This window comes from Hippichthys cyanospilos, chromosome 14 (genome assembly GCF_059441005.1).
Source record: "Hippichthys cyanospilos isolate Australia breed blue-spotted pipefish chromosome 14, RoL_Hcya_1.0, whole genome shotgun sequence".
Taxonomy (NCBI): Eukaryota; Metazoa; Chordata; class Actinopteri; order Syngnathiformes; family Syngnathidae; genus Hippichthys; species Hippichthys cyanospilos.
In genome coordinates this window covers 1,841,611-1,869,553 of record NC_142382.1, presented here as the reverse complement: position 1 = coordinate 1,869,553, position 27,943 = coordinate 1,841,611, and the positions used below count along the sequence as shown (strand labels likewise).

Below are 27,943 nucleotides of genomic sequence, written 5' to 3'. Positions count from 1 at the left end.
AATGGATTTGGAGAGTCTTTGTCATTGCCAGGTGCGAGAACGTCCCGGGAATCTTGGGTTTTCGCTTCTAAAATGCAAATCTTGTCGTCGGAACCCTATCACGTGACTTTGTCATGGATTCACTTGAAAGGGAGTCTCCCCAGCCGCGCGCTTTCCAGTCCGTGGGAGCATCCCTGCCTAAACCGCAGCGGGGGCAATAATCACTTAACCCAAATCAGCCGCAATCAAGACGGGCCCGCATGCCGATCCAAAAAGGCCGTCGGGGATGGGGGGGGGCCGTGATTGGTCGAAATGACGCTCGGGAAGGATGATCAAGACGTCCGCCTTTTCGGTGGCGTCGTCTTGCTTGTCCTCAGGCGTTTTGTCGTCAGTTGGCCGCTGCTGAGTCACGCGTCTTGTGACGATTGTCATGTAGCTTTGCGTCGTAACCATGCCAACGATCCTCTAGCTTTAGCCTTTGTTAGCCCAACAACACAATTGAGACTTAAGTATGCTAAATAACTCAATAAATAACTTAAAATGTAACCCTTAATATGATAAAGCAACTTTGTTTGAATAGCGTGAATGGGTTTTGAATTAAAAAAGATAGCATTTTATTTTTTAAATTCGCGTTTTGAGAGCCGTATGGCTCGATTCCAATTGATGAAGCTTCGTCCAATCATCTCTCTGAATTAGCAACATCATCAAAATTAATCGTATTTATAAGTTTAGACACGCAAACGTGTCATGTTTACTAATAAGCTGCTAGCATAAATGTGTTCTGGATCAAAGAATTAGTATTTTTTTCAGAGTTCGTATTTTGAGAGCCATTTTGTTGGATCCAAATGACACCATTTTGATTGGTAAATCTTCGTCCAATCATCGCCCTGAATTTGTGGCAACAACATCAAAATGTAGTGTTTTTAACGATTTAGACACAAAAACGTGTTCCCAATACGCTGCTAGCATAAATGTCTTCTTGATCAAAGAATTAGTATTTTTTTAGAATTCGCGTTTAAAGAGCCATCTTTTAAGATCCAAATGATTTGATTTCGGTTGGTAAAGCTTCGTCCAATCATCTCCCAGAATTGGTAATATCGACATCAAAATTCCGCCTATTTATCGTTGTAGACACGCAAACATGTCAGGTTTAGCGGCATGCTGCTAGCATAAATGTGTTTTGGATCAAATATTAGCCCTTTTTTTTTAAAATTTACCTTTTCAGAGCCAAAAAAGGTAGCGTACGGAGACTTGATTTTGCTTGGTTAAGCTTCGTCCAATCAGAATTGGCTACATCATGGACGGCATACCGACAGCGGCTTGTAGGTCCTGCAAAACGTCCTCCAGGAGGCCTCGTCATCTCTCCCGAGATGATCCAAAATTCCGAAGCCTGACACCTTGAATTCTTTTACGACATGATTGAGGGGAAGGCGGGTCAAGAGTTTAGTCCGAAGGTGTCGAAGCGGATCCGCCCCCGAGCCCGCCGGATCACCTGTGCCTGGAAGCAAATTACCACATACCCCCTCGCCGGTCTTGGAAATTTCATAGTTTTGGTCCTCGTCCAGCTTCTTCTGTTTTGCTTCCTTTTTTTCCCCCATTTTGGTTTTGATAGGATAATTGAAGAAAAGTCGCAGGTGAAGCCGGTTTTTTTCAAATAGGCGGCGAGCGGAGGGTTCCCGCTCTGTTGACTTAAGCGCCGGGACGGAGCCATCAATCATCCCGGCGTGACGGCTCGGGTCGTCACCCTTTCTACTGGCAGACCCCCTCCGCGTTCTTTATCGAGCGGGAAGTAGGCGGATATGTGACTGCTCTATGTGCCTTTTTGATTGACTTGGTTCTGCCTCGTTTCTTTTGGGAAGAAAAGTCCTGGAACCGCGTCGGAATCCTTCCGTTTTTCTCGTCATCTTCCACTTTAAGCTCCGCTTTTTCTAATTCTATTTTTAATTCTACTTTTTTTACGGCGACGGGTTCTCATGAAAGCTAGCGCAATGACGCTAAAACGGCACGACAGTTTTTCGCTGAACTTTGTGTAGAATCATGGGCAAAGATTGATCCCGCAACAGTATTTGTTTACATCGTGAATTTTTCGCAAAGACGATGTAGCTTCAGTGGTGCTAATTATAGTTGACTTGCATATTAACGAAAGATCGGAACAAAATGCTGATTCTCATAAAACCTAGCACAGTTGTTTTTTTGTTTTTTTATTAAACTCTCTCGAGGGACAAGGGCAAAGATTAGTCCCGCAACATTATTTGTTTACATCGTGAATTTTTCGCAAAGACGATGTAGCTTCAGTGGTGCTAATTAGAGTTGACTTGCATAGTAACGGAAGATCGGAACAGAATGCGGATTCTCGTAAAACCTAGCACAGTTGTTTTTTTTGTTTGTTTGTTTTTTCATTAAACTTTCTCGAGGGACGTGGTCAAAGATTGATCCTGCAACATTATTGGTTTACATCGTGAATTTTTCGCAAAGACGATGTAGCTTCAGTGGTGCTAATTATGAGTTGACCTGCATAGTAACAAAAGATCGGAACAAAATGCTGATTCTCGTAAACCCTAGCACAGTTTTTTTTTCTAAACTTTCTCGAGGGACGTGTGCAAAGGCAGATCTTGCAATGTTTTCGCCCCTCCCTTGTGAAATTCTTGTTTCGGAGAAGGATTTACTTCTCATCGTACCGAAAGTTCGGAATGAAAATGTCGCTACTGATCCAAGCACAGGCCAAGGAAATGCATGCTAAAATTTCAGAGCATCCAGAACTAGTCTCTTCTAATTCACTTGTTTCTGCCTCTGGTTTCTTTGGGAGGGGGAAGCCTGGGAATCGGTTCTAAATCCTTCCGTTAGACCCCCCCCCCCATCCCCCCCAAAACCGCCGCAGCATTTGGAAAGCGGTCCTTTGCAATTATCTTTAATCATATGCGGCCATCCCAATCAAGGCCGGCTCTTGTGATCACATTTGCACGGTTTCAGGTTCCGCCCCCTCACGGCACTGCTGGCATATCCAGGAACGGGAGGGGGGGGGCGGGATTTAGACGGTAAGGACCACCTGGTCCTATTGTGACGGTTTCTGTCCTTTCTTCTCAAAACACGGCATAAAACTTTCTCCAAGATGGGGCATGTCGGGAGGAGAAAGTGTGCGTTTCCGGCTGACTTGCAAAAGCGTTTAAGCAGAATTCCCCGTCCAGCTGAAGCGGGCCACCCAGCCTGCGCCAGAGCGCCCGTCCATTTGTCTTTTGGGTGCGCTGTGGAGGTCTTGTCAACTTTGCTGTTGTTCCATGCGTGCGTGCTCCCGCAGACAGGTGATAAATTGAAAGGCCAAAAAACAAAACAAAATAAAGGCTCGCCGTGAAGTATTCTGACACCGCGGTTGCCTTTGTAGATTTTTTAAGGACATTTGGCGGTTTTAGCGCGTCCAATACTTCGATGGTCTCCTACGTACAAATGAAGCTGAGCTGAAATTGTTAGCCGCCAGAACGATTCAAGGCGAAAGCTGCTAATATGTCTTTTGGGGTCATTAGGGACAACGCTTGCCATAAATCACCAGCTAATCAGTCGTTTGTGATGCTTCATGGGAATGGTAGTTCAGTTTGTGACTTTTGGACACTTTGCGGGAACCTTTTAGAGTGCATTATGTTCCAAAAATGTTAGCCCACCTGCGTAGTGTGTCTGTTTACGGTCCCGAATTTTCACCGTTTATCCCCTCCTTTTCAAACTGCGGAAAGCAGAATCTTCTAGCGAAAGCCAATACGATGGAAACAAATCCGAATATCATCAAAAGTTTCGAGAAAGGCGAGACGCCGACGTGTTTATTTGGAAGGTTATTTAGACATTTAGGAGGTATTTCGGGGTATTAAAGGGTTAAAAGTCATTTTGAAGACTTTTGCATTATGGGAGTCCAGGCTAAGCCAGTCATCGAAGCTTTGTAAGTGTCATAAATTGGCCGCTAGCGCCACCTGGTGGTTTTGGCGTGTCAACACACAAATATCTATTGTGCCTCGTTCGTTAGTTCCGGTCGCAAGGATTAATGCAAAAATGGGGGAAAACTTCGGGTTTTCAACATGTCCAAAATTGACTATTTCCAATTTTGAATGGCAGTAAATGAGCCCAAAATGGGCTAAATTCGACATATGCGGGGTGTACCTCTCCACCTCTCGTTTGCAAGCGTTTAGAAGGGATGGCAGCATGGCATTTTGAAGCTTGTCATGTTTTGACAATTTATGCAATATTTTAGCATCCTTGTGTTTTTTTGTATGCCTTTCCTTTGATTTCACCCATCAAAAACATTAAAAAGCCCAAGTTGGGTCAAAATTTCCTCCGGGGATTCATTTGTTTTCATAGATATCAATGATATGTGGCTTCTGAAAAAGAATAAATAGAATTTGTCTATTGTAATAATTTAGCTAAGAATACAGGTCCTAGCTAAATTGCCTTTTTGCGGCAACTGTAGCCGGTTTTTATTTGGCGTTTTCGCGCGCCACAGCGCAGGAGCGAAGCTCACGCGCGTCCTCCCGCCGTTTCTTTGGTCAGGCTTGAAAGGCGGCTTTCTGCCCGCTTTCCTCGACCTCCGGCCAGGACCCACCTCGGCGTCCCGCCCGGCTTCGACGGCGCTTGTTTGGACAACGGCGGCGCACATGTTGGCTCAAACGTCTTCGCTCGGGTGAATTAAGCTACGGCATGCGTCCATTTATTTCAATGATTGATTTAGGGCCGGGACGGCCAACGCGAAGAAGGGACAGAATTCATATCAGCGCCATCCGTCCCGCCGGGGCCCCGAAATGAATTATTCACCAGGCGGGCGTAAGATGGATGCCTTTAACGACGTACTGATTGCTTTTTAACATGCTCGCTTTTCAAGTGAGCTACGAAATGTTGTTTATTATCGGCGCGGGCAATCTGTTTTCGGCTGCGCGTGGCAGAGGGCGAACGCTTGCGTGCGCGAGGCTTTCGGGCGCCGCCGTGTTTTACTACTTGTCGGGTTAATAACTCATTCAATCCCAAAGACGTATTTTTACGTTTTTTTGGTTTTTTTTGGAAGTCTGGACATTCAATGCGAGGCCTTTAAAAAAAATAAAATAAAGTTTTTGGCTTGGGTACTAAAATAAAGAACAACTTTTTAAAGTAATGACAGGTACTTTATTTGGTAATTAAGTACAAAACTAATAGATTACCTGATTACTTTTGTACTTGAAAGCCTAACTGAATTGATTACTTCAGTACACATAACCTAAAGTAATCAATTACTTTAGTGTGTAATAATGATTACTTAATTACTTAAAATAATCGATTACTTTAGTACTTTTAGTACCTAATTCATGAATTACTTCATTTTTAAGTCATGATTGGACACTCCTTTAGCCAAACACTTGAAGAAAAATGCAGATATAAGTATCTGAAATGTAATGGTTGGTATTAAACGAACTAAGTACAAAAATAAATCCATTTTTAAAGCGATTATAGGTACTTTAGTATGTAATTAAGTATTAAAGTCATCAATTACTTGGTTACTTTTGTACTTGAAATCTTAAAGTCGTCGATTACTTCAGTACACGTAACATGAAGTAATCAATTACTTTAGTACTCACTTGCTTAAAGTACTTTTAGTACCTAATGCTCATGGCGTTCATGTTACCATAAAAGAAGAATCAGTCATTTTTAAACGCTACCACTCAAACGGCAGCTTATGATTAATTTTACCCATCGGGTTGACTTCTGCGAATTGCTTCCCTGGGGTACCCGGGAAATTATTTTCGACTATTTGCCGTAATCATTTCCTGTTTGGCTTTCCCCTCCCGCGCCCGCCCGCCGGTCGTTTCCGTGCCTCGGCGGCTCGGACGTCTCTCGCCGGCTCGCCTTTTTAGGCATAAGCGAATAATTAGGTAATTGCCTCTCTTGATTGAGCTCAATAGGAAACATTTCAATTAGGGCTAAAAGTGCGCCGAGGAGGAAGTGGGCTCTTACAAAGGGAAACATTCCTTGTCATGCAACTGTCAGCCCACACCGGCAGCCCGGATTAACTGGATACGCGCGGAGGAAACGGCGAGGAAGCGGGAGCTCGTGTTTTGGGGGGACCGTTGGGAATGCTGAGGCCGGCCGGGCGGCGCGCAGCGAGAAACGATTGCTGCAATTACCGCTATATTTAAACACGTCTTCCCGCCGATATGATTTTCCTCCTGATCCCATGTCCAGATAAGACGGAACCTTTGCTCGGCCGCCCTTTGCAAATTACAGCCTGCGAACACGCTCGGAAATACGATAGCGCCGATATTTTTGCTCCTTCGTGGCCTCCATGGTTTGTTTTGAGCGACCGCGTTTTACCGGGTGATAAAGTACCGAAATGTGTTTGTGAGAGTTGATAACGTCAGCACTGACGCAAACTGAAGTTAGCCGTGGAAGTTAGCTTGTTGGCTAGCTAGCTACTGTAGCAAGGTTGATATTTCATCAATGGTGGACATGCTAACACTTGCTGCTTGTTGTAAATGTCGATCCACGACACAAAGAAAAGTTAGCCGTGTTAAATTAGCTTGTTGGCTAGCTAAATACCATAGCAAGTATATTTCATCATTAGTGGTTATGCTAACCCTTGCTGCTTGTTGTAAATGTTGACCGACACAAACGGATGTTAACCATACTAGTTAGCTTGTTGGCTAGCTAACTACTATAGCAAGTATGGCAATTTATTAATCGTGGATATGCTAACTCTTGCTGCTTGTTGTAAATGATTATCCCCAAACAAAGGTAGCCATGCTATTTAGTTTGTTGCTAGCTGGCCACTTTCAAAATATTTCATCAGTCCGGGACATGGTAATTCGTGCTGATCAAAGTCTTGATCAATGACACAAACAGAAGTTAGCCACGGTAGTTAGCTTGTTGGCTAGCAAAATACTATAGCTGCTATAGTATTGCAAGTGTGGTATTTCATGAATCGTGGACATGCAAACTCTTGCTGCTTGTTGTAATTTTTGATTCGAACTGACAGAAGTTAGCCACGCTAGTTAGCTTGTTGTTAGCGAGCCACGGTAGTTAGCTTGTTGGCTAGCAAAATACTATAGCTGCTATAGTATTGCAAGTGTGGTATTTCATGAATCGTGGACATGCAAACTCTTGCTGCTTGTTGTAAATTTTGATTCGAACAGACAGAAGTTAGCCACGGTAGTTAGCTTGTTGTTAGCTAGCTACTGTAGCATGTATGATATTTCATCAATTTGGGGCTAATATATTTTTGTGATGTTTTTTTGATTGAGGGCTCAAATCTTTTTTATTTGGTATAGTCCCACTTTAGTTTTTTTTTTTTTTTTTTTAACATATTTAGAAAACGGGAACATAATAAAACAAAAAGTTAAAGGAATGCTAACAAATCTATTAACTTGCAAAGTTCCTGAAATATTTTTCGAAACTTTTTAACATTTGCGAAATTTTTCCAGCCGCTATCGGCATTCACGCTACTGGAAAACGCAGAATTGCGTTGAAGTGGAGCACCGTTCCCGTGTGGACCGGCGTAGCCGGCGGACCCGTCCTGACAGCTCCCAGCGCTGACTTGACGTAGCCAAGGCAGGACGCACACATCCGCTCTTCTAATTCACTAATTTGTGTTTGTGCATCGGGTGACAATTGTGACAAATGAGCGGCCCGCAGTGAAAGGCCAAACCCGCCCCCCGCCCGCCTCCCTTGTTTCCTGCCGGGCTCGGCCCCCTTGCTCAGGTGCGCGCCGCCGAGACGGGTTTCGAGCTGACAGCGAGGATAAATGTTTGTTTAAACTTACGTTGTTTTTTTTTTTTTTTTTTAAATGCCGTAGCTCGCGTGATCAAGCGAACGCCGAGTCAGCTCAAAATTCCCCCGCCTCGATAGTTTCGTCCCATCCGGGCGATTTTTCACTTTAAGCGCGATGTGTCACTTACGGAAGGACTTCCATTTCGTCCTTTGAGAAAAAACGTCAAATCCAAGACATGATTCCCATACGAAAAAAATTATTCGGGGGACGCAGCCTCCGGCCGTCCAAGCGATTCCTGCCCACCCAAGAAAAGCTTTCTTTGAAAATGATTTCCATTCCCTTATGCAAGACAGGCATAGAAAGGAGAACCTTGCTCCTAACCCCCCTCACATGGAGCAGTTTAACCTCCTGCCGCAACCCGTCCAAGCAACTTACTTGAGGAACCTTGGTAATATATTCCTTGGAAAAAGCCCTCCATTCCAGCAGCTTATTTGGATGTACGGCCTTTGACCGCGCCCCGTCCAAGGAGTTCCTACACACCCTGCAAGACTTATTATTTCCCCCCTTTTCAAGTGAGTTCCATCCTCCGATGCTGGACCTGCGTAGAATGAGGAACCCTGCTCCTGACCCCTTCACGTGGAGCACTTTGATTTCCTACTGCATCCCATCTAAGGAACTTACGGCCTGAGGAACCCTACTAAAGTATCTACTTGAGTTCCTTGTCTTTCTGTAAGCAGTGTAGAAGTTAGAATGTAGCGCTCATACGGAGCAGCTTATTTGGATGGAGCATCTTCCGGCCGCAATTCTTACCGAACCGGGAAAACCTACAAATGTCTCCATTTGGAACTGAGCTCCATTCAAATTTGTAAGACTGCTCCTAACGGCCTCTGCTGGAGCAATTTTACCTTCTGTCGCGGCCCATCTGAGCAACTCAAACTCTACCAATGTATCTACAACATAAAATTTCGGATGAAATGCTCATACGATGGAGTTTATTTGGATGGAGTATCCTCTGGACGCATCCCGTCCAAGCAGTTCTTTCCAACGCAGGAAAAGCAACGAAGGTCTCCATTTGGAACTTGAGTTCCATTTGCTCCTAATGCCCTCACATGGAGCAATTCCACCTTCTACCGCAACTCAAACTCTCCTAAAGGTTCCACTCAAAAAAGTCCTGCTCCCTTCTGGAACTACAATGTGGAATTTAGGCTAGAACACTCATATGGAGCAGCTTATTTGGATGGCGCATCTTCTGCCCGCATCCCGTCTAAACAAGTCTCCCCCACCCGGGAAAACCTACTAATGTCTCCATTTGGAACCCAGTTCCAGTCCCTTATGGAGGACTGCTCCTAATGCCCTCAAATGGAGCAATTCCACCTTCTACCGCAACTCAAACTCCCCTAAAGGTTCCATTGGACCTTCTACCGCGACCCGTCTAAGCAACTCAGACTCTCGTGAAGGTTCCACTCAAATATAAGTTCTGCTCCCCTCTGGAAAAACAATGCGGAATTTAGGCTAGAACACTCATATGGAGCAGCTTAGCCTCCTGCCACATCCCATCTGAGGAAGTCCCGCTTTGAAAGCTCTTGCACCTGTGGCAGGTGTTACCTCCATTTTTAAGGGCGTCCTCCACACAGTCGCCAAGCGGTAAAACCGTCCTTTGTTATCTTTTGGCCTCTCCCAAAGTATTTCCACGTGGATTCCGCGCCGGCCGGCCGGCCGGTGCGCGGCTTCCCTCGGCCGTCCTCTCGGGGAAGGCGAAAGGGGCCGGGGTTGGCCCCTAAACCGGTCCCGCCACGGGGTCAATTGCAAGCAGTTGCTCGCCGCTCGGCTCCAAAGTAAACATTTGCAGAGAGGCCACTGTACAGGCAGGTAGCCGGGGGCCCTCAGCACACGCATCCCCGCTCGGTGTGGTCCGGCGGAACCCGGCTCTTGACATATTGCTCCGTGAGATGGGGCCGGCGTCTGCTCCGGATCGGCTAAAATTGCCCGTACCGTTAGACGAAAACCAGCCCGCATTTTTTTTTTGGTACCGGTTGTGTAAGCGGCGGCTAATGTGGTTTTCATTTGCCCCATGCGCGGGGCGTGTCGGGCGGGGGCCGGAGAGCCCTTTGAGGCTGATGGCGGGCGACTCGTTTAACTCGGGGAGCCCGCTTTTGTCTGCGTTAATCAAAGGCGCATTTCCTCGCCGCGGCTATCGGCGAGGCTAGCTCGTTAGCATAATGAATGCAGTGGGGGGGGGGTCCGGAAAGGAGTTTGTTGTGTCTGAGCGAGGGTTTCCTGGAGAGACTGTTGGAGCTCCGGGATTTGAATTCAACCCATGCCAGGTGTGGGCAAACTACGGCCCGGGGGCCGTATGCGGCCTTTTAATCCTACCCATCAAAGTTGAAGAAATTATCAGTCAGGATGACATTTGATGATGTCGATATCATGAAGGATAGCGGAATTATCAGTGCTTTAAAATAGGAACTGTTAGCAGTTTTAAAAAAATACATATTTAATTTTGCGGGCAAATTCTGGTATTTTCTATGTTACCGTGTAAAAGACCAACCAACACTGGCAACGATGTCAAAACTTTAGCCAAACAGAAGAAATCTCATCTTTTGTAAGTATTTTCTTGTTTTCATATCCTTAAGTTATATTTGACACGCGCTAAGTAAAGCGTGTTTGAGATTCCACGCGTTGTGAGCGGTCAGTGAACGCATCACCAGCTTAACTTTGAATAGTAGTTGCTCTTCCTTTTCCTCGAGACGCAGCTCAAGTTCTTTTTGCCATAAATACCCAAAGTTGCGCAGTATCCCTATTTCACTAAGTTTATGATTATTTACATATGCCAAATGACGGGAATTAATAAACGAGCAAAGCGGAACACCTTTCCGTGTTCTCCAACTGGTGCGCACAGGACCTTCCCTCGCCGCTCTTAATTAAATCCGCTGGAGACATCATAACCTCGGACGTCGGTTCAGTCCGCTTGCTTCTTTTATTCAAAATAATGCAGCCGCCTGTAATGATTCAAAGTAAGAATGCGGTCGATATAAAAATGCACGTGTGCGTGAAAACTCTGCTTACGCGGCTGAAGGATCAATCTGTTTATGGGACACACCCATACTTTGGGGGGGGGGGGGGGGGGGGGGGGGGGGATGAGTCATTTATTTGGGGGAATGAAAATAGTTAAGTAGATGGACGTTTAACACTTAACACATAATTCTGACACTCAGATGACATGTCAAATGAACATAAAAACATATACTCTGTGTTTTGGAAAAAAAAAAATCCCTTATCCATGATACTTTTTGTATCCGAAGTGGAAATTTGGACTTTGGACCCCAGGAGTTGGACGCAGCTGCGCTAACCGCTAGCGCAGTCAAATCCCAATTCGTAGCCTAAACACAGAAAAACAGACTTTTTTTTGGAAATGTGTAGGAGACGTTCACTTTCAACCAGACTTCCTCTTATTTCACCCTGGGGGGTGGCCCAGAGCTTTTTTTTTTTGGGGTGGGGTGGGGGGGGGGCTGCTTGTCTAATAGAGTGAAAGCATGTATGGGCGTGTTGATTCATACAGGTGCTTATAATTTGCAGCGCGTGATTAATCATTGTTGTGTTTGCCGGTGACATCTTGTTTAACGGATCTGTCCATCTTCCTGCATGGGGGGGTGGGGGGTGGGGGGGGGGGGGCACCCCGATATTACGTCCGAAGGCGGCCCTCGCCGTGATTTAAAGCCCCAAAGAAAACAGCATCAGGCGGCCTCGTAAGACGCTCGTGTCCATTCCAAAAACTATCAAAGAAGCCAACATGTGTGCGAGCCCACCGCACACTGCCGGCCGTGTTTCCCGCCTCCGTGTGTGTGTGTGTGTGTGTGTGTGTGTGTTTGCTTTGGGTGGAGGGCAGCGGGCCTGGTCAACGCGGCTGTAAATCAGAGTCTTCCCTGATGGACGTCCAACTAATCTGTCCCCAGTGTGTCATTACGCTCAACCTCCCAGATAGCCACACATCCTCTCATCTCTCGCTCGCTCCTTCGCTCACTCGTTCTCTTTCACACACACGCAGTTTTTTTTTTTCTATCATAGCGGGGACATCTCTGACATCGTGAATTTCCTAGTCCCTAACCCTAGCTCCTAAAATTCAAACGTAAATGCTAAAAGCAATTCGTGATCCTCAAAAAGGTACCAACTTGCGGGGTCCACCAAAATGGTCCCCACAAGTCCAAGAGGTCCTTGAGGACCCGGGATTTGTCCACACGTTGATGCGGAAACACACACACACACGGCGGTATTTCTTTCATCGTGGGGACATCTCATTGACATAACACACTTCCTAGTCCCTAACCATTGCAACAGATTGCCTAACTCACCGGTGTCAAACTCAAGGTCCGGGGGCCAGATCCGGCCCGACGCATCATTTTACATGGCCCGCTAATTATGTCTTCAGGTTTCCGGCTAAAATCCATAAACTTCTCAAATTTTACCATTTTATTTTGTTATCGAGCTCCCTTTTTTGAACAGATTCTTGTGGCCTCTGATTTCAAAATGTACACGTGCGATAATTAAAATAAAAATTAAAAAAACACCCTCTGACCGAAACTATAACTTCAATGTGGCTCATAATAAAAATTAGTTTGACACCCCTGGCGTACACACACACACACACACACACACACACAAATGTTTTTTTTTCTGTCACACTGGGGACATCTAATTGTCAATACATTTTCTAGTCCTTTACCTTAACTCTTTCAGTGCCATAGACGACAATATTCGTCATGTAAAATTCTTTGCTTGTGTGCCAGCGACAAGTCACTTTTTTTTTTTAATTAATAGATGACACGCGTGGCCAGCCCATCTCTTAATATTTAGCCAATCGAACACTAGTAGCGTAGTTATATATACTGTACATGCAAAATGTTATTTTCCCATCAAAAACACAGTCATTGTTTTTGTTCATGTTTTCACTGAAGGGAAGGACTGTTGAGATGTTTCAGATGCCATTAAACCGAGAAATATTAGTGTCAAAGTCACTGTTGGGCAGAAAACGTCAAAAGTAAAGTGCAGGATTTGGTCCCCACCTTCTATAAAAAACCAGCGTGTGCACGACACACACACACACACACACACACACAGGTCCACAGTGAGGTCATCCTCGTGGAAAGACAGTAACACAGACACATGTTGAACATAAACCGGTCCAACCGGTGTCAAGAGTTCACCGTCAGCATCTGTCACAACAAAATGCCCAAAAAGTCGTCCCGAGATCCTGAAGCACATGCCACGCAGCTACTCGGGCACAAAGTAGGCTTTTATTTTATTTATTTTTCATGATTTTGATTGCGGCGACACGTCTTCTGCCCTCCTCGGCCGTCTGGCGCGAGAGGCCTCACACGTCGTGTTGAAATTGGCCCAAGAAGGTGTCGTCCCCGCCGTTTACGAGCCCCGGCCGACTATTTTTAAATATTATTTGACCAGTTTTAAAGTTGACGTTATTTGGTTTTCTTACTGTTGACGTAAAAAATTCCAACTGGCGAGAAGATCTTTGACCACTTTTTAGTGTGCGGCAAGATTTGCTATTTCTCTTCTTTTTTATCGTAACGTAAAAAGTAAAAACAAAATTGTTAGCCGTGCTAATTAGCTTGTTAGCCCCCTTCGTAGTGAGTCAACAGGATTTACTTCACTTTTTGTAGATGTCTAACTCCCGTCCGCCTGCAAATGATCATTTAAAAACGCCGCTAAAGTCATAAATTAGGTTAACCATGCTAATTAGCTTGTTAGCTACCTCCGTAGCGAGCCTATAGAATTTACCTCTCGAGTTGTAGAGGGCTAGCTCATGTCTGCTTGCAAATAATAATTTAAATACACCGCTAATGTTTTGAAAGAGGTTAGCCATGATAATTAGCTTGTTAGCTCCCTTTGTAGCTCGTCTATAGACTTCAGCAGTTGTAAATGGCTAGCTCACAACTGCCTGCAAAGGATCATTTAAAAATGGCGCTAATGTATTGAATGTTAGTCATGCTAATTAGCTTGTTAGCTCCCTCTATAGCGAACCTCTAGAATTTTTCTTAATCAGTTGTCGAGAGCTAGCTCACATCTGCTTGCAAATGATCATTTAAAAACATCGCTAAAGTCATGAATGTGGTTAGCCGTGCTCATTAGCTCGTAGCTCCCCCTACGGCCAGTTTTTAGAATTGACTTCTCCATTTGTCGAAGTAGAATTTACTTCATCGGTTGTAGATAGCTAGCTTACGTCCGCTTGCAAATGATCATTTAAAAACGGCGCTAAAGTCATGAATGAGGTTAGCCATGCTCATTAGCTCGTAGCTCCCCCTACGGCGAGTTTTTAGAATTTACTTCTCCATTTGTCGAAGTAGAAATTACTTTATCGGTTGTAGATAGCTAGCTTACGTCCGCTTGCAAATGATCATTTATAAACGGCGCTAAAGTCATGAATGAGGTTAGCCATGCTCATTAGCTTGTTAGCTCCCTCCGTAGCAAGTCCATCGTATTTACTTCACCAATTGCAAACATTCTAACTCGCATAGCAGGACACAAAGGCGCTGTAATTTTTGCGTTTCAGGAAGTTACTCCAAAGATTGCCGGAAGCATTTTTTATCGTTTTATCAAACTAGCCTCCCGTCATGAGTTATTTCAGCTTTTCCGTAAGGCAACACATAAAAGGCAACGCGGCAAACCACGCGCAGTTCACTTGGAGTTTGTCCAAGGCGCTCATGGTGACCTCTTAATTACAGGACGGGCAAAGAGTTTCTTTTCCGTGCCGCTGAATTCCATTAAAGTCGCCGCAAACGACCCGATTCGGCCAGGCTTTTGATTCCTTTTTTTTTTTTTTTCTTTTTTCTCGCGCGTCACCTAAAACGCACCCGCCGATGTGTTGTGACAAGCCTTTTTAAGGGCCTGCGTATCCGCTCGTCCCCGCTACGCTGGAACAGCGGAAACCGGAGAAGCCGTAATCCCGCGCCACCGGAAAAGTCCAAAAATGCGGATTTACTCCTTTGCCGGCTGCGAATCGAACTCGAGGAATGTTTGCTTGACCTTTGCAGCGTCACCTCGGACCTTGAAAGGAGAGCTGTCGTTCATTGGCGGCCGAGCGCTAACGGCTAAAGTCTTTTTAATGGCCGCTAATGTTGACGTAACGCTCCAAAAATGCGGCAGTGATGACCCAAGTTAGCCAAGGGTTTTTCTGTTTTGTTTTGGTTTTTTTGTTACACTTTTATGTTAGATTCTTTGCGAATGAAAAAAAAAACATAAATAAGCAGACTTTATGGCTTAATAAATGAAGAAAATGAACAAAACAAAATGTACAAGTGAAACGAGATAAACAAAATATACAAGATATCGATACAAGATATCATAAATAATTTTCAAGCATAATGCAGGCTGTCGTATAGGCGAGTCTTGCGCCCCCCCCCCCCCCAAAAAAAAAAAAAAATCTAGCTACCCTTTCATTTATTCATGCGTGCATTCAAGTGATGGAGCGTCTTTCAAGCGTACTTAGGCGCTCGTCATGGCTTCATGCCATGAATTAAAAAAAAAACAAAAAACCAGCACCCTTGGTTTTCTTTTTGCCCGTGCCAGAAGAGCACTTGCACGTCACGCCTGCCCAGCAACTCCCACAACAAGGACGGACCACCATGTCGGATTGTCACACGCGTCACTCAAGGATTCGCCCCACTTTTATTTTTCTCGCATTCATATTTTTTGTGACGTATACAGACATCACGAGACTATTTTTTTTTAACTCCTGCGCAGTATTTTCACCAATCGTTTCAGCTTTACATCAAAAGAATTTCACATCAAAGGAAAAGCATCAAAAAAAGACACTGGGGAGCTGAAATTTCACCCAATTGTTGACAATATGGCACGACCACTGTGTGTGGATAAAATACTGGCAGAATCGTGTGGAAGAAAATGACCCAAAATGGTCCAAATTAATTCCTGTGTGTTATTCTGTCCAAATCTTCATCAAAGGAAAAGTATTGAAAGAAGACACTCAGAAGCTGAAATTTCACCCAGGTGGTGACATGTCAAAGTTTGTGCAGTAGTTCGTCCATTCTATTTGTCTTTACATCAAAGGAATTTCACATCAATGAACCGGGAGTGTGCCAACCCTTGGCTAGAATACTGTAAGAATGATGTGGAAGAAAATGACCCAAAAATTGTCAAAATTCTGCACAAGGGTTACAGTTGTGCATATTTTGTCCAATCCATCCATCTTTACATCAAAAGAATAGTCTAGCCAAAGTAAACTATTGAAAGAAAACAATAGGGAGCTGAAATTTCACCCACATGGTTACAATATGGCAAAGTTGAACACGGCGCTAGCATGAGTGTGCTAGTGGCTAAAATTTTGCCAGAATGATGCGGAAGAAAATGACCCCAAAATGATCAAATGACTGCACAAGGGTAACTAAAGTCAAGACCCAAAGTCCCTGAGACCCCGAGTGCTCCAAACACGCTAAAAGTATCCAGTCAACCTGCTCACCATGACGTTAACAACTAATGAAAGGATTTACAGCCTCACTAAAACAATTATTGCTGTACCCTCACCATTATTGCCCTTAAATATCTGCTTTTATGGTCCGCCGTGGTGTTAAAGGACTTGAATCCTATTTGGTGTGGTCTTGCGATAAGTTGATTCATGTTCCAATCATTTTGCTCTTAATTTGAAAAGAAAATTACGCTATTCCCGTCGTTAAAGAAAACTGTAAATTAAACTTCCTGACGCCTGCAAAATCCCTGTTAGATTCTCACCAGTTGAGAACTTCTGTTTTAAAATATAATTATTTTGTCAAGTACCTGGAGAAGAAGAAAATTAAAATTAATTCATCAGCCATGAAATTTTTGAAAACCGGTAAAGTCCCCCCCCCCCCCCAAAAAAAAAAAAAAAAATTATAATTAAATTCTGGCTTCCCGACTTGAGGGAAAACATGGGCCGTAAAAAATGGATGGCGGACCACAAATGGCCCACGCCCCCTAGCTTGGACACCACTTTTTTTTTTTTTTTTTTAACCTACAGTTATATTGTCCGCAAAAATCCCAACACGCATGCCAAAACCGGTTCAAGGGTGACTTGGTTCACTCCGCGATCATTTTTTTTTAACGATATGTAGCTTTTTGAAAACAGGTCCAATTTCCCAAAAAGTGCGTTTGAGACTCCAGGGCGGACTTGAATGGGGTCCGCGTGTGTGGCTCGTCTTGCACTGATGTGGTCACGCGGTGGGAAACGTAATGATGGTGGAAAGCTCCTTTTTCTTTTTTTTTTTTTGCTTAGCGCTCATCACTCGTCAGCGTAGACGGCCATAATGACTTAAAGATGACACTTGTTTAGTAGCGTAAAATCAATAGTGTGTTATTATTGCAGCCTTTGGAGTCTGTGGCTTCTTTTTTTTTTTTTTTCCCGGCGTGCGGTCGTTTGACAGAAGGGCGATGACGGCCCAAAGTACACGGCGCTTTCGACAGCACCGCCCGCGTATATACATTTGCTTTCCTTTCGCAATCATTTGCATTGTCGGAGTTAGAAAAAGGCTGAATGCCAACACGAGATTGTGAGACGATTTGACAATCATTCTATGATTATGTCTTAAACCCCGAAACAAAATTCAAAATTGGACTTAGTTTCGCGAAAATGTTAGCATTAGCGGTCGGCGTCGAAATTAATCGACGATTAAATTGATCTTAATTAATTATTAATCTAAATTAATCTTATCTCGTGTGATACTTTTTTTTATAACGCCAGGCAATAACAAGCAAACAATTGTCAATAGTAATCTGATTTAAAAAAAAAAAAAACAATGTAAAATAAAGTTTGACCCAATTATTCGATTATTCAACAGAATAATCGATAGTCCTTTTATTTAAAGGACTGCTTTTGCCAATTACTTGTACAAATTGTGAAAAATATGACCTTGGGTTGAATCTCTGGACTTTTTTACCAAAAACTGTAAAAATATGTCTTTGGGAATGAATGTTTTCTTTTTTGTTTTTTTATCTTTTTTTGGAAAAGTCAGATAATTGGTCAGGCCCTAGTTTTGCTAGCACACCACATAAAATACAAACATACAAACACAAATTGTGAAAAAATGTCCAAACTTAAAAAAAATAAAACGTAAAAATACGTCTTTGGGGTTGTAGGGGTGAGAAAAATCTTTCCATTTGCTTTTAAATGCTGATTTTAAAAATGTGAAATTGGAACTTCAATCCCTAGTTTAGAAACCACACAACATCCAATCCGACCAAAGCCCTTGAGGCCCGATCGGGCGCTCCAGGTTTCCCGCAAGGGTTAAAAAAAAAGTTTTTTTACTTAGCGACTTCAGTATTGACGTAATCAATTACCCCAGCCATTTTTAGACCCTCCTTTATCCAAACACTTGAACAAATTGTGAAAAATGTCTCACCTTTTAAAAAAACGTAAAAATACGTCTTTGGGATTTAACGGATGAGAATTTTTTTTTTTTTTTTTTTTTTTTTTAAGGCTGAAATTGCCTGATAACCTGTTAACGCAGCACATACACAATCCGATCCAAACCGTCGGCAGATACGAGCGTGGAGGCCCCATCGGGCGCTCCAGGTGTCCGGCAGGGGTTGAACTCAATTTGTTTACACCTCCATCCTGTGGACAGAATGTTGCGGATGCGACCCCGCGCGCTTCCTCCCGAGCATCGGTTGCGCCCGGTTTTGCATCCGTTTTGCCCCTCCTGCGTCGGTCGCCGCTTCCGCGCCCGCCGCGCGCTCATTTGCATGCCGCGTCAAAAAATGTGACCACAGGTGTTAAGAAAACAGCCACGGTAATGGAGGGAGGTGCGGGCCGCCCGTCAATCTGTCATTGGAGCCTCGTTAGCGCGTCAGGCCGACCCGGTCGGTCGGGAGCGCCTAGCTAGCGCCGGCGCGCCTTTTTGTCAGGTGATCAGGGTTCATCTGCAGTTTGACGGACGGGGGACATACCCGAGCTGTCTCGGCACGTAGCCGCCGGCCATAAATGGACCGTGACGCCCAACCATAAATCATAACAGCGCGCCCCATGAAGATGGCTTCATTTGTCTTTGGCGGCGGAAAAGTACAATTCCCGCTTACGCCGCCGTTTACGCGGGTCTTCGAGGCGCCGCCCGGGCTTAACGATTTCATCAAACACTTGATCGCATTTTTTTTTTTATCTTGCCGTTTTTCGGACCGCCGGTAAAAATCAAGTCCAAATCACAATTATTCGCGAAATTTTTACGAAACCGGCCGTACGTCGCAGGGATTAGTTCGGAGTTATTGGCGAAAGTACCAACGAAAATATATATGTGTTGCAAAACCAGTTAACGAGAAGACCGTCAAGACCGTTGACGGGTTTATGGACTTCAAGGCGCCACAAGGGCCAAACGGTTTTAGGAAAACGATTGAATTGCAATTTTTCCGATGATTTTCTTCAAATGAAATTTTCGGAGCACAAATCAAAAACACATTTGTTTTTGATGCGTTTTTACCAAACGGTGTATTTCGCAGAGCTTAGTTCGGAGTTATCGACGAGTTTGTGTAAAAAATAAAATAAAATAACATCTTACACTATACCAGTGCTTCTCAATTATTTTTCGCAAGGCCACCACCAAAGAGAAAACATTTCGCCAACCCACCCACCATCTTTAAATAAGTCATATTATTATTCTAAGTTATTATTTACAAAAATCGTAAAAGTATATCGAAAACCATCCCGTTTAACGAAAGAAAAAAGCAATATAAATCAGCTTTTGCTTGTTAAACTAAAAAAAAACAAAGAAAAAAAGCCTAAAAAAAAAAATCGCAAACCTTATTTTCTTACTATTACACTTTACTATCTTCAAAATCAAATCTTCGTTGATTTAATAATTATTTGATGTGTTTTCACGAAACCCGGCATAGGAGTTATTGACGAATATACGAAAAAAAAAAAACATATAAATTGCACCACACCCTTGTGGGTTGCGGGAACGATTTGGTAGTTGTAACGGGAAGCTAACGCCAAGCTAGCGCGCTGTCACAATATTTGAACGCGTCATAATTGAGCACGTCGCGCGGTGGAAAGGGTTGCGCTGTCACGTTTGACATATCTGCTGCCGCACATGACAAATTGTCGCTCGGGCGGCGAGCTCCTGCGCCGTTCCGAGCTCAGCTGCGTTTCCGGGCGGATTAATAACGCAAGGCGTTAGCTAGCACCTGCGGCTGGCCTCGAGAAGGGAAAACCCCTTTCAGGAAAAGGCCATTCATCCCATTGAAATATTACCCGTGGAGGACTGTAATTTAGGGGGAAGTGATGCTTCATTGTGGTGGGTCCGTGACATTTTTTCCAGCGTGGAGATATATTGGGGTATTACGGTAATTTAAGACGCACTTTTTTTTTTCTTTACCAAAAATGAAGGCCGAAAGTATGGGTGCTTCCTATCAACGGGAACCTAAAAATTTGATTTTTTTTTTTTCATTCGACACCGTCGCCATGGTCGCGTCCTATCAACGGTAACTTAAAAATGATCTTTTTTTTTTCGACACCATTTTAGCTGCATAAGCCGAGTTTTGACGCACAGATGTGCGTTTTGATATTGGCCGTATTCTTACAATCAGTTATTAGCGTAACAGGCGGACCCAACGCCTGTTGCAGCTAACAGCTATCTGCTGTTACGTTATTCTTTTCGATAAAAGAAACGACCAGACTGAACCAACGTCCGAGTCCGCCCTTGCTCACACATAGGAATAATAATGCTAAAACTGAGAAGTTATGATTCAAAGAGTGGCAAGTTTTGGACCTCTGTGCACCGGTTCAAGAACGCGGAAAGGTATTTCATTTGACTCGTTTATTAATTAATTAATTTTTGGCATAAAATCGGCGGAACCCGGATGGTGCGCAACTTTGAGCATTTACGGTAAAATGAACTCGAGCTGCTGAATGCTTGTAGCGCATTCAACATTATGCTGGCGAGGCGTTCACTGACCACTCACTATGTGGGAAATGTCATACTTTTGCAATTTTTCATGGCCAGCATTATAAATGGCCCGTGGCAGCCACACCCAGAAAAGTGAGGCTTCAGTAAACAAGACATTTCACTTCCTCTTTTGAAATATTAGTACCATAAATCTTGTTTTTAATGAGAAATAAATCCCCAACGTGCCAATAGTAATTTACAAAGTCTAAAAATATCATGATGCGGCGGTTGTCAAAGTGGGATCCTTCAGTAAACGAGACGTTTCACTTCCTGATTTGAAATATTATAACTCTAAGTCACGCTATGCACCAATTATCCAATATTTTGATTAAAAATAAAATAGATTGTGATCTATGAAACCTAAATCGTCGTAATTTTAATACCGCCCCCTGAAATATTTTTGTGTGTGTGCATGCGTAAAATGATGGATGACACCCGCTCGAGGGAATGTGCGCGCTATTGTGTTTTGTTTTCTCTTTTCACTTTTTTTTTCGTGCGAGCAAACCGTGTACGTGTATTAGTGTGCGGCGCGTGCATTCCCAAGCCGACCAACTACCCTGATAATCATCTGTCGTGATGTATGACTTCTTCTCTGGAAGGCGAGCTATCAGTTTAAGTGGCAGGGCTACCGGCTAAGCTAGTTAGCCATCTTGCGCGTGACTTGATACTTCAGAAATGCGCCCTTGTTTTGCTGAGACTACGAAAAAAAATACTCATTTTAGAGACCTTTGATTTCAGTTTTGGCTATTTAGCATGATCATTTAGCATCTTTTATAAAACCAAAGCTAATTTGGATTAGTTTAGGCTAGCAAGCTAGTACTAGATGTATTCTGTAATACAAGTTAAATTTGCTTTTAATTGAAATCGGCGTACTTTTGTCATTTCAGGCGGGAAAAAAAAAAAAAACATGCGCTAAAGATTTTAGCCTAATAGCGTAATTGCTAAAATCGTACATGAGTATTTTTCCGGAAACAAACGGTACACTTTTAAGGAGGTGATCCTATTTTACAAATTCAACGTTAATTTTTGTTAGTGTTAACTAGCAAGCACTATCAAACAGTTATCGAATATTTCGTCGATTAATCGGATAGAATGTTCTTTTGCGAAAAACTTTATTGAAAATGTTTGTTTATTAACAAATTATGGTGTTTGATATAGTGATTAAAAAAAAGCAAACTGTGAAACAACAAAGAAACGATCAATCCAGAGGAATCGGAAAGTTTTTTGAAACATTCGATTACTGGTTCTGTCTTTGTTTTCACATTAAAAGCAGATGTTTAAAATATAATCGGTCTGTTTTTATGAAGGACTACAAAAATCCATTTCTGCTTTTACACAATTTTAAGCTAAACGGCGCTAAACCAGGCGTGTCAAACCCAAGGCCCCCAAACGGGTTTCATCTGGCCCGCGAGATTATTTTGCAAAATATAACTGAGATCAATTTTTTTTAATGAATAAAATACTTGAAATGTTTTCTGATTCAGAATAACGTTAACGTTTTATGCTTCATAGTGATGTTGTGCTAACCCTGTGCTCCAAACGATTACCCTATTATTACAACAGTTTTTGATTATTTCGATAATCGATTATTACTCGATTAATTGAGTCGTTTTGGCAGCTCCGGCCTATACCCGCGCATCTTTCCCTTTATCTACGTGTGGCCCTTACATGCAAAAGTTTGAAAACCCCTGGATTGAAGCCAGGCAGGGCCGGCTATTAGCGCTTTTGCTAGCGTTTGTTTACAAGACGGCGGATGACAAGGCCTGTCAGCGCCATTGTGCCGGACAAACAAAAGAAACTCGAAACGGCGGAATTCCCCCATGCACCGTGTCACTCACGCCGCAGCGTTGACGTGACGCAAACAGCGTAACGTAACGAACCGCCGCCGAAGTGGCGGTTTTTTTTCAGCTGCGGGGTATTTCGCAAGAAAAGATAACAACGTGACAGGAACGCTATTTTCAAAACGTTTGTATTTTTGCTCAAATTTACTCAAATTTACTCAAACTTACTCACTCAAATTTACCGTATTTTCCGTACTATAAGGCGCACCTTTAATGAATTGCCTATTTTAAAAGTGTCGCCAAAGCGACGATTCATTGCAAATATCGTCAAGTTCACGTTTATTTTCACAATCTCAAAAAAATTTCAAAACCTTTTCAAAAAATGGAGTTTTTATTTTAACAACTGCAATTTATCTCTGGTGAGTTTCACAATTCCGAAACTTTTTTTGTTTTAACTAACCATTACATAAATTGAATTGAATTTTTTTTTTTTTTTGGAGAACACGGGTGAGTGATTGAAGACAACGCCTTTCTCCGCAGTTGTCTTTGCGTTGTTTGGACAACAAGGTCGAGCGCTGCTAGCTTGTTTGCTTTGCGCTCGGGCTTGCTAAAACTTTGGCTTTCTCATTTCAATAAACAGTGCGAGGCTAAAAGCAACTCACCAAATATAATCGCGCTCTCACCGAAAAACGTCGCTGTTGATAGGAACTTGTCGCGCGGCCAAGTAGCGTCTCGCTTCTGCGAAAACACCTGCGCGCACCTCGTGTCGTTCCGAGGTCACTCCAGGATTCGGCACTGAGACTCGGGTCATTTCTGTGTACGGATTTGGACTATTGCAATCTTTTTTTTTAAATTGTACATTTTTCTTGTACAGTTTTTCATGTTTTTTTTTTCACGTCCGACATTATAAAAACAGTTTTTTTTTTCCCCATTTTGACCCTTTTTTTTTTTTTTTTGAAAATTAGACTTCTTCCCCTACAAAAAACGTTTTGTTCTTGCACTTTTGAGTTTTTTGTATTTTTACATATACTGTGTGTGTATATATATATATATATATATATATATATATATATATATATATATATGTGTATATATGTATATATATATATATATATATATATATATATATATGTATATATATATGTCTGACATTGTCCTAAATACTGTTTTTTTGCAATGTGACCCTATTCCTTTCCAAAAATTTTAATTAATATGAAACCACATCCTTCTTTCAAATGTAGCCATTTTTCCCTCAATTTCTCATTTTTTTTTTCAAATAAGACTATTGCATTTTCTTCCCCTACAAAAAATTAATTGATTATTTATTTTTATTTTATTTATTTTTATTATTTTATTATTATTTTATTTTTGTTATTGATTTTTTTTGTATTTTTACATTATATGTATATGTATATATATGTATATGTAATTTTTTTCATGTCTGACATTCTCCTAAATACTGTTTTTTTTGCAATGTGACCTATTTCTTTCAAAAGTTTTAATATAAAACCACATCCTTTTCTTCTTTCAAATGTAGCCATTTTTTCCTCAATTTCTCCGAGTACTTAACTTTTTTTCTTTGATCGGTTTCTGTTGTTTTTCTCATTTGACTTTGATATTTCAATTTTCCCCCGACGCACCGCCAGCTTTGAAACTTTATTGTTTTTTCTAATCCCATTATAAAAACTTGATGTCCCTTTAATAACTTCCCAACGTCCTTACTTCTGTAAATGCGTGCAACGACGCCATTGTTTTCGACATTCTCCAGCTGTCGTTTTTTTTACCGAACGCGCCTTCCGTATTTGCATGCGTGACACGGCTGTTTTTTGGGAAGCGAGTCCAACGGAGTGGCGTGCTCCTCGCAAAGATGACAAGAGTGAGCGCGGCGGTTGACGTGTCAAACAGCCCCAACCACCATCGGGCCAGATAAAGCCCCATGGAACCTCTCAAGAGTTTAAAACAACAAATGCCTCTGTCTTACCTTCCATGACCTTTTGGAGCGGAGAACAGCCACAAAAACTTGAAATTTCAGTTGAAATACGGTTGTATAGCTTCTGCGGTGGTGTGAAAATTTGTGTGAAAATTTGCATCAAAGTCTTTTTTTTTTTTTTTACTTAAAAGCTGAACGGCTGTTTTGTGTGGAAAAAAAAATCACAAAATTCTCAGTTTAATTGAAGGTAAAGCGTTGGAACTGCGTGATTTAGGAGGGAGGAAAAAAAAACAAATCATCTTGATCTTTTTTTCCTGACAAGATAACCTTTGTGCAAAAAGCGCCAATTTTTGTGCAGAAAAGTTCTAAAAAATGGCAAAACTTTACACAAAATCCCACAAAATGCTCAGTTGCTTCTCGAGTAATCGGTAAATATGCGGAGGAGGATAAAAATAGAAACTGACTGCAAATTTGCATCAGGTGTTAGTTTTCTACAAAAAAAACACATTTTTGAGCAAAAATCACCAAGCATTTTATCAACAACAAATCATCTTGAAATCTTTTTTTCCTGGCAAGATAACCTTTCTGCAGAAAGCACCAATTTTTGTGCAGAAAAGTTCTAAAAAATGAGGAGGATAAAAATAGAAACTGACTGCAAATTTGCATCAGGTGTTCTACAAAAAATAACACATTTTTGATCAAAAATCACTTAGCATTTTATGCATGGATTAAACCTGGAAAAAAAAATCACCAAAATCTCTCATTTCAGGTCTGGTGGAGATCTGCTTGATGCATCCTCTGGACGTGGTCAAGACGAGGTAAGCAGACGTTTTTTTGGGGGGGGGGGGGGCAGCCAGCCTCACACCCCGGTGTCATAAACAGGTCGTGGGCCACTCCTAAAGCTTTATAGTCTTTCATAGGCCTCGCAGAGACCTCTGGCTTCACATCTTAGGCCCCCTGCCCCCTTCACTGCCACTCAGTAAATCCTAGCGCCGCTTTCTGTCATTTACGGCCGCACTTTCTCTCGCGGATAAATTGCTCGGCGCGCCTTTTAAAAAGAGGAAGGGGAGAAAAAAAAAAAAGAAACAAGCGACGACGCTTACGCTTTAAAGGCAGCGCCACTGCGCGAATGAAAGCTAACGGCCGATACTTGATCCTCTGAAGGGCGGCTCAAGATTTATGGTGACCCGTACGGATGGTATGAGGCTTTATTACAGGTAAGCGTAAGGGGGGGGCGTCGTCCCGAGGGAGGGCAAAAGTGCAACGGCTTTATCGGTTTGCCGCCCGCTTTACTTGCATATGAAAACAAACGACAATTTTATCCTCAAAAGGCGACTTTGTGTATAGACATGTCAATTTAGTTCTCTGAAATGTGACTTTTTAATAAATAACTTTTCATATTCATTTGTGACCTAAATCCTGTGCAAGTTTCCAATTTTGTTTTTAAAGGTAATAATTGTCATTCAAAGAATATGGTAAAATTAATGATACTAAAAAAAAAATACTGCTTAATGGAAGAAAAATACAAAAAGAGTATCAAAGAATATTTGCAACATTTTGAATTTTTCCTGGTAAAATAATAATAATATATTTTATAATAATATAAAATCTTTTTCTTGTAATTTTAAGGCTTCTTGCGGTGGGGAAGGCCACAGCGTTATTTTCATAAGTGTAAATGTCCACACAAATACACATAACGTAGTTTTCTAACAAAGTGGGGACATCCCGTTGGCATAATGCATGTCTGTACTCTCAAAGCAAGTCTTGACCTTCACAAAGATCTCCACTAAAATAATTGCCACTAGTGCAAGAAGTCCCCACAAAAACAGTAAAACCCTGGATTTGGTCCCCACGTGGTTCTATCCTAGTGGAGACTGACATAGACCTTTTTTCTAGCCCTTAACCTTAACCAATGCAAAAGATCTCCACAAAGACAGTAAAATCCTGGCTTTTGTTCCCACCTTACGCAAAAAAAAGGACACAAACAAACTGAAGGGGTTTTTTTTCTTCTTAGCGGGGACATTTCTGCCTCAAAATGGTCTGAACTTGTGCAGTCCACCAAAATGGTCCCCACTAGAGCAAGAGATCCCAACAAAGACAGTAGAACCCAGGATTTGGTCCCCACCATGCAACAAAAACCAAGGACACACATACACACACACACACAAACTGAAAGTTTTTTTCTTCATGGGGACATTCCACCCTTAAAAAGGTCTGAACTTGAGGAGTCCAAAAAAATGCTCCCCACAAATGTAAGAGGTCCCCGCAAAGACAGTAAAACCCTGGTTTTGGTCCCCACCTTGTAGCGAAAACCTAGTGTGCACACACACAGGAGCCCCAAAAGTCTTAGCGCTAGCTAATTGGGCCACAAGGAGGCTGAAGTCCATTAGCGCGGCCCTTGAAAAGCGGCGAGTCGCCACCTTCACCTCCACCTCGTCGCCGCCTTGGGCTGGGCCGGCTCCCATTAGGCCCCGCTCGCTTTAATGTCCACTGGACCAAATTGATCCCCGACTGGAGCCCATTTAAATCAAAGGAGTTTTGGGGGGGGGGGGGGGGGGGGGGGGGCGCTGTAACCCCCCCTTTCCCCTCCGAGGCAAAAGTCACAAACGATGTTCTCACCCAACAGCTCCCGTTTGATCGGCTTTACTTTATTCCCGTAATATCGTTGGGACTTTTTGGACTTTCTCATATTTTGTGTCCACCTTTGTGTCCGTTTTGTCTCAGCGAGGCAGCAAAGTCAATGCCAATCGCGTGAGACGTCATCGGAAAGGCCAGGATGTCCTTGACTTAGCGCGCTAGGACATTGTTTGATAGCTCAATTGAGTTCAAAAATAGAGACCAAAAACAAATGTCCACTACAGTGGACACAAATCTGTGTTAAAAAATTGTTGAGAATAAAATATGTTTGAGGTCTACCTTTATCGCGATGAAAATTACAAGAAAAAAAACGAGCAAAAACCGAGCTGCGTTTGTCCATCTTTGCGCATTGCGGATTGCAAAGACGCTTGCCAAAATCTGCTGCTGTGAATAACAAATGAACAAAACAAACAAAAAAAAAATGACAAGACACCTTGGCAGCTGGCATCCTTAAACAAATAGTGATTCACCCCCCAGGATGACAGACACACTTGGCAGGTAAATAAGTCATCGTGTTTCAGCATCACTTTTTTTTTTGTCTATTTTGTTTTTGCGCCAAGCTACTTCCAACATAAATAGTCGCACTGCCAATTGCCGTGAGAAGTATGATCATTATTTGGAAAATGACCGTGCGATAACAAATCACGCCGTTGCAAAACAAAGCCCAATTCGCCTTTCCCGTTGGGAAATTTTTCGCTAAATTTTTCTCGCTTTTTGAAAAGCTTTTCCGTATTTTTTTTTTGTTGCAGAATTTTTATCACTTTTTACCGTGTTTTTTTCTTTTTTTTTGCAAAAATTTTATCACTTTTTGACTCATTTCAAACCATCCATCCACACATCCATCCATAAACTGCCAAAATATGAATTGCATCCGAAATATGTATTTTTAGGTTTTTAAGAGATCAGACATTCAATTACAATTGTGATGCGTTTTCATAATATCAGTCTATGCAAATAAAAATGCAGATATGTA

The 27,943-nt window shown here is 42.6% G+C and overlaps 1 protein-coding gene across 1 annotated transcript in view; it reads left to right on the top strand.

The window, feature by feature from the left end:
- Positions 1 to 27,943, top strand: part of slc25a21 (solute carrier family 25 member 21) — a 75,440-nt gene that overhangs the window by 23,355 nt on the left and 24,142 nt on the right. The window contains exon 3 of the mRNA XM_088433028.1: positions 25,103 to 25,151. Coding sequence (XP_088289154.1) covers positions 25,103 to 25,151 — 49 coding nt within the window. The remainder of the gene's footprint in view (positions 1 to 25,102; positions 25,152 to 27,943) is intronic.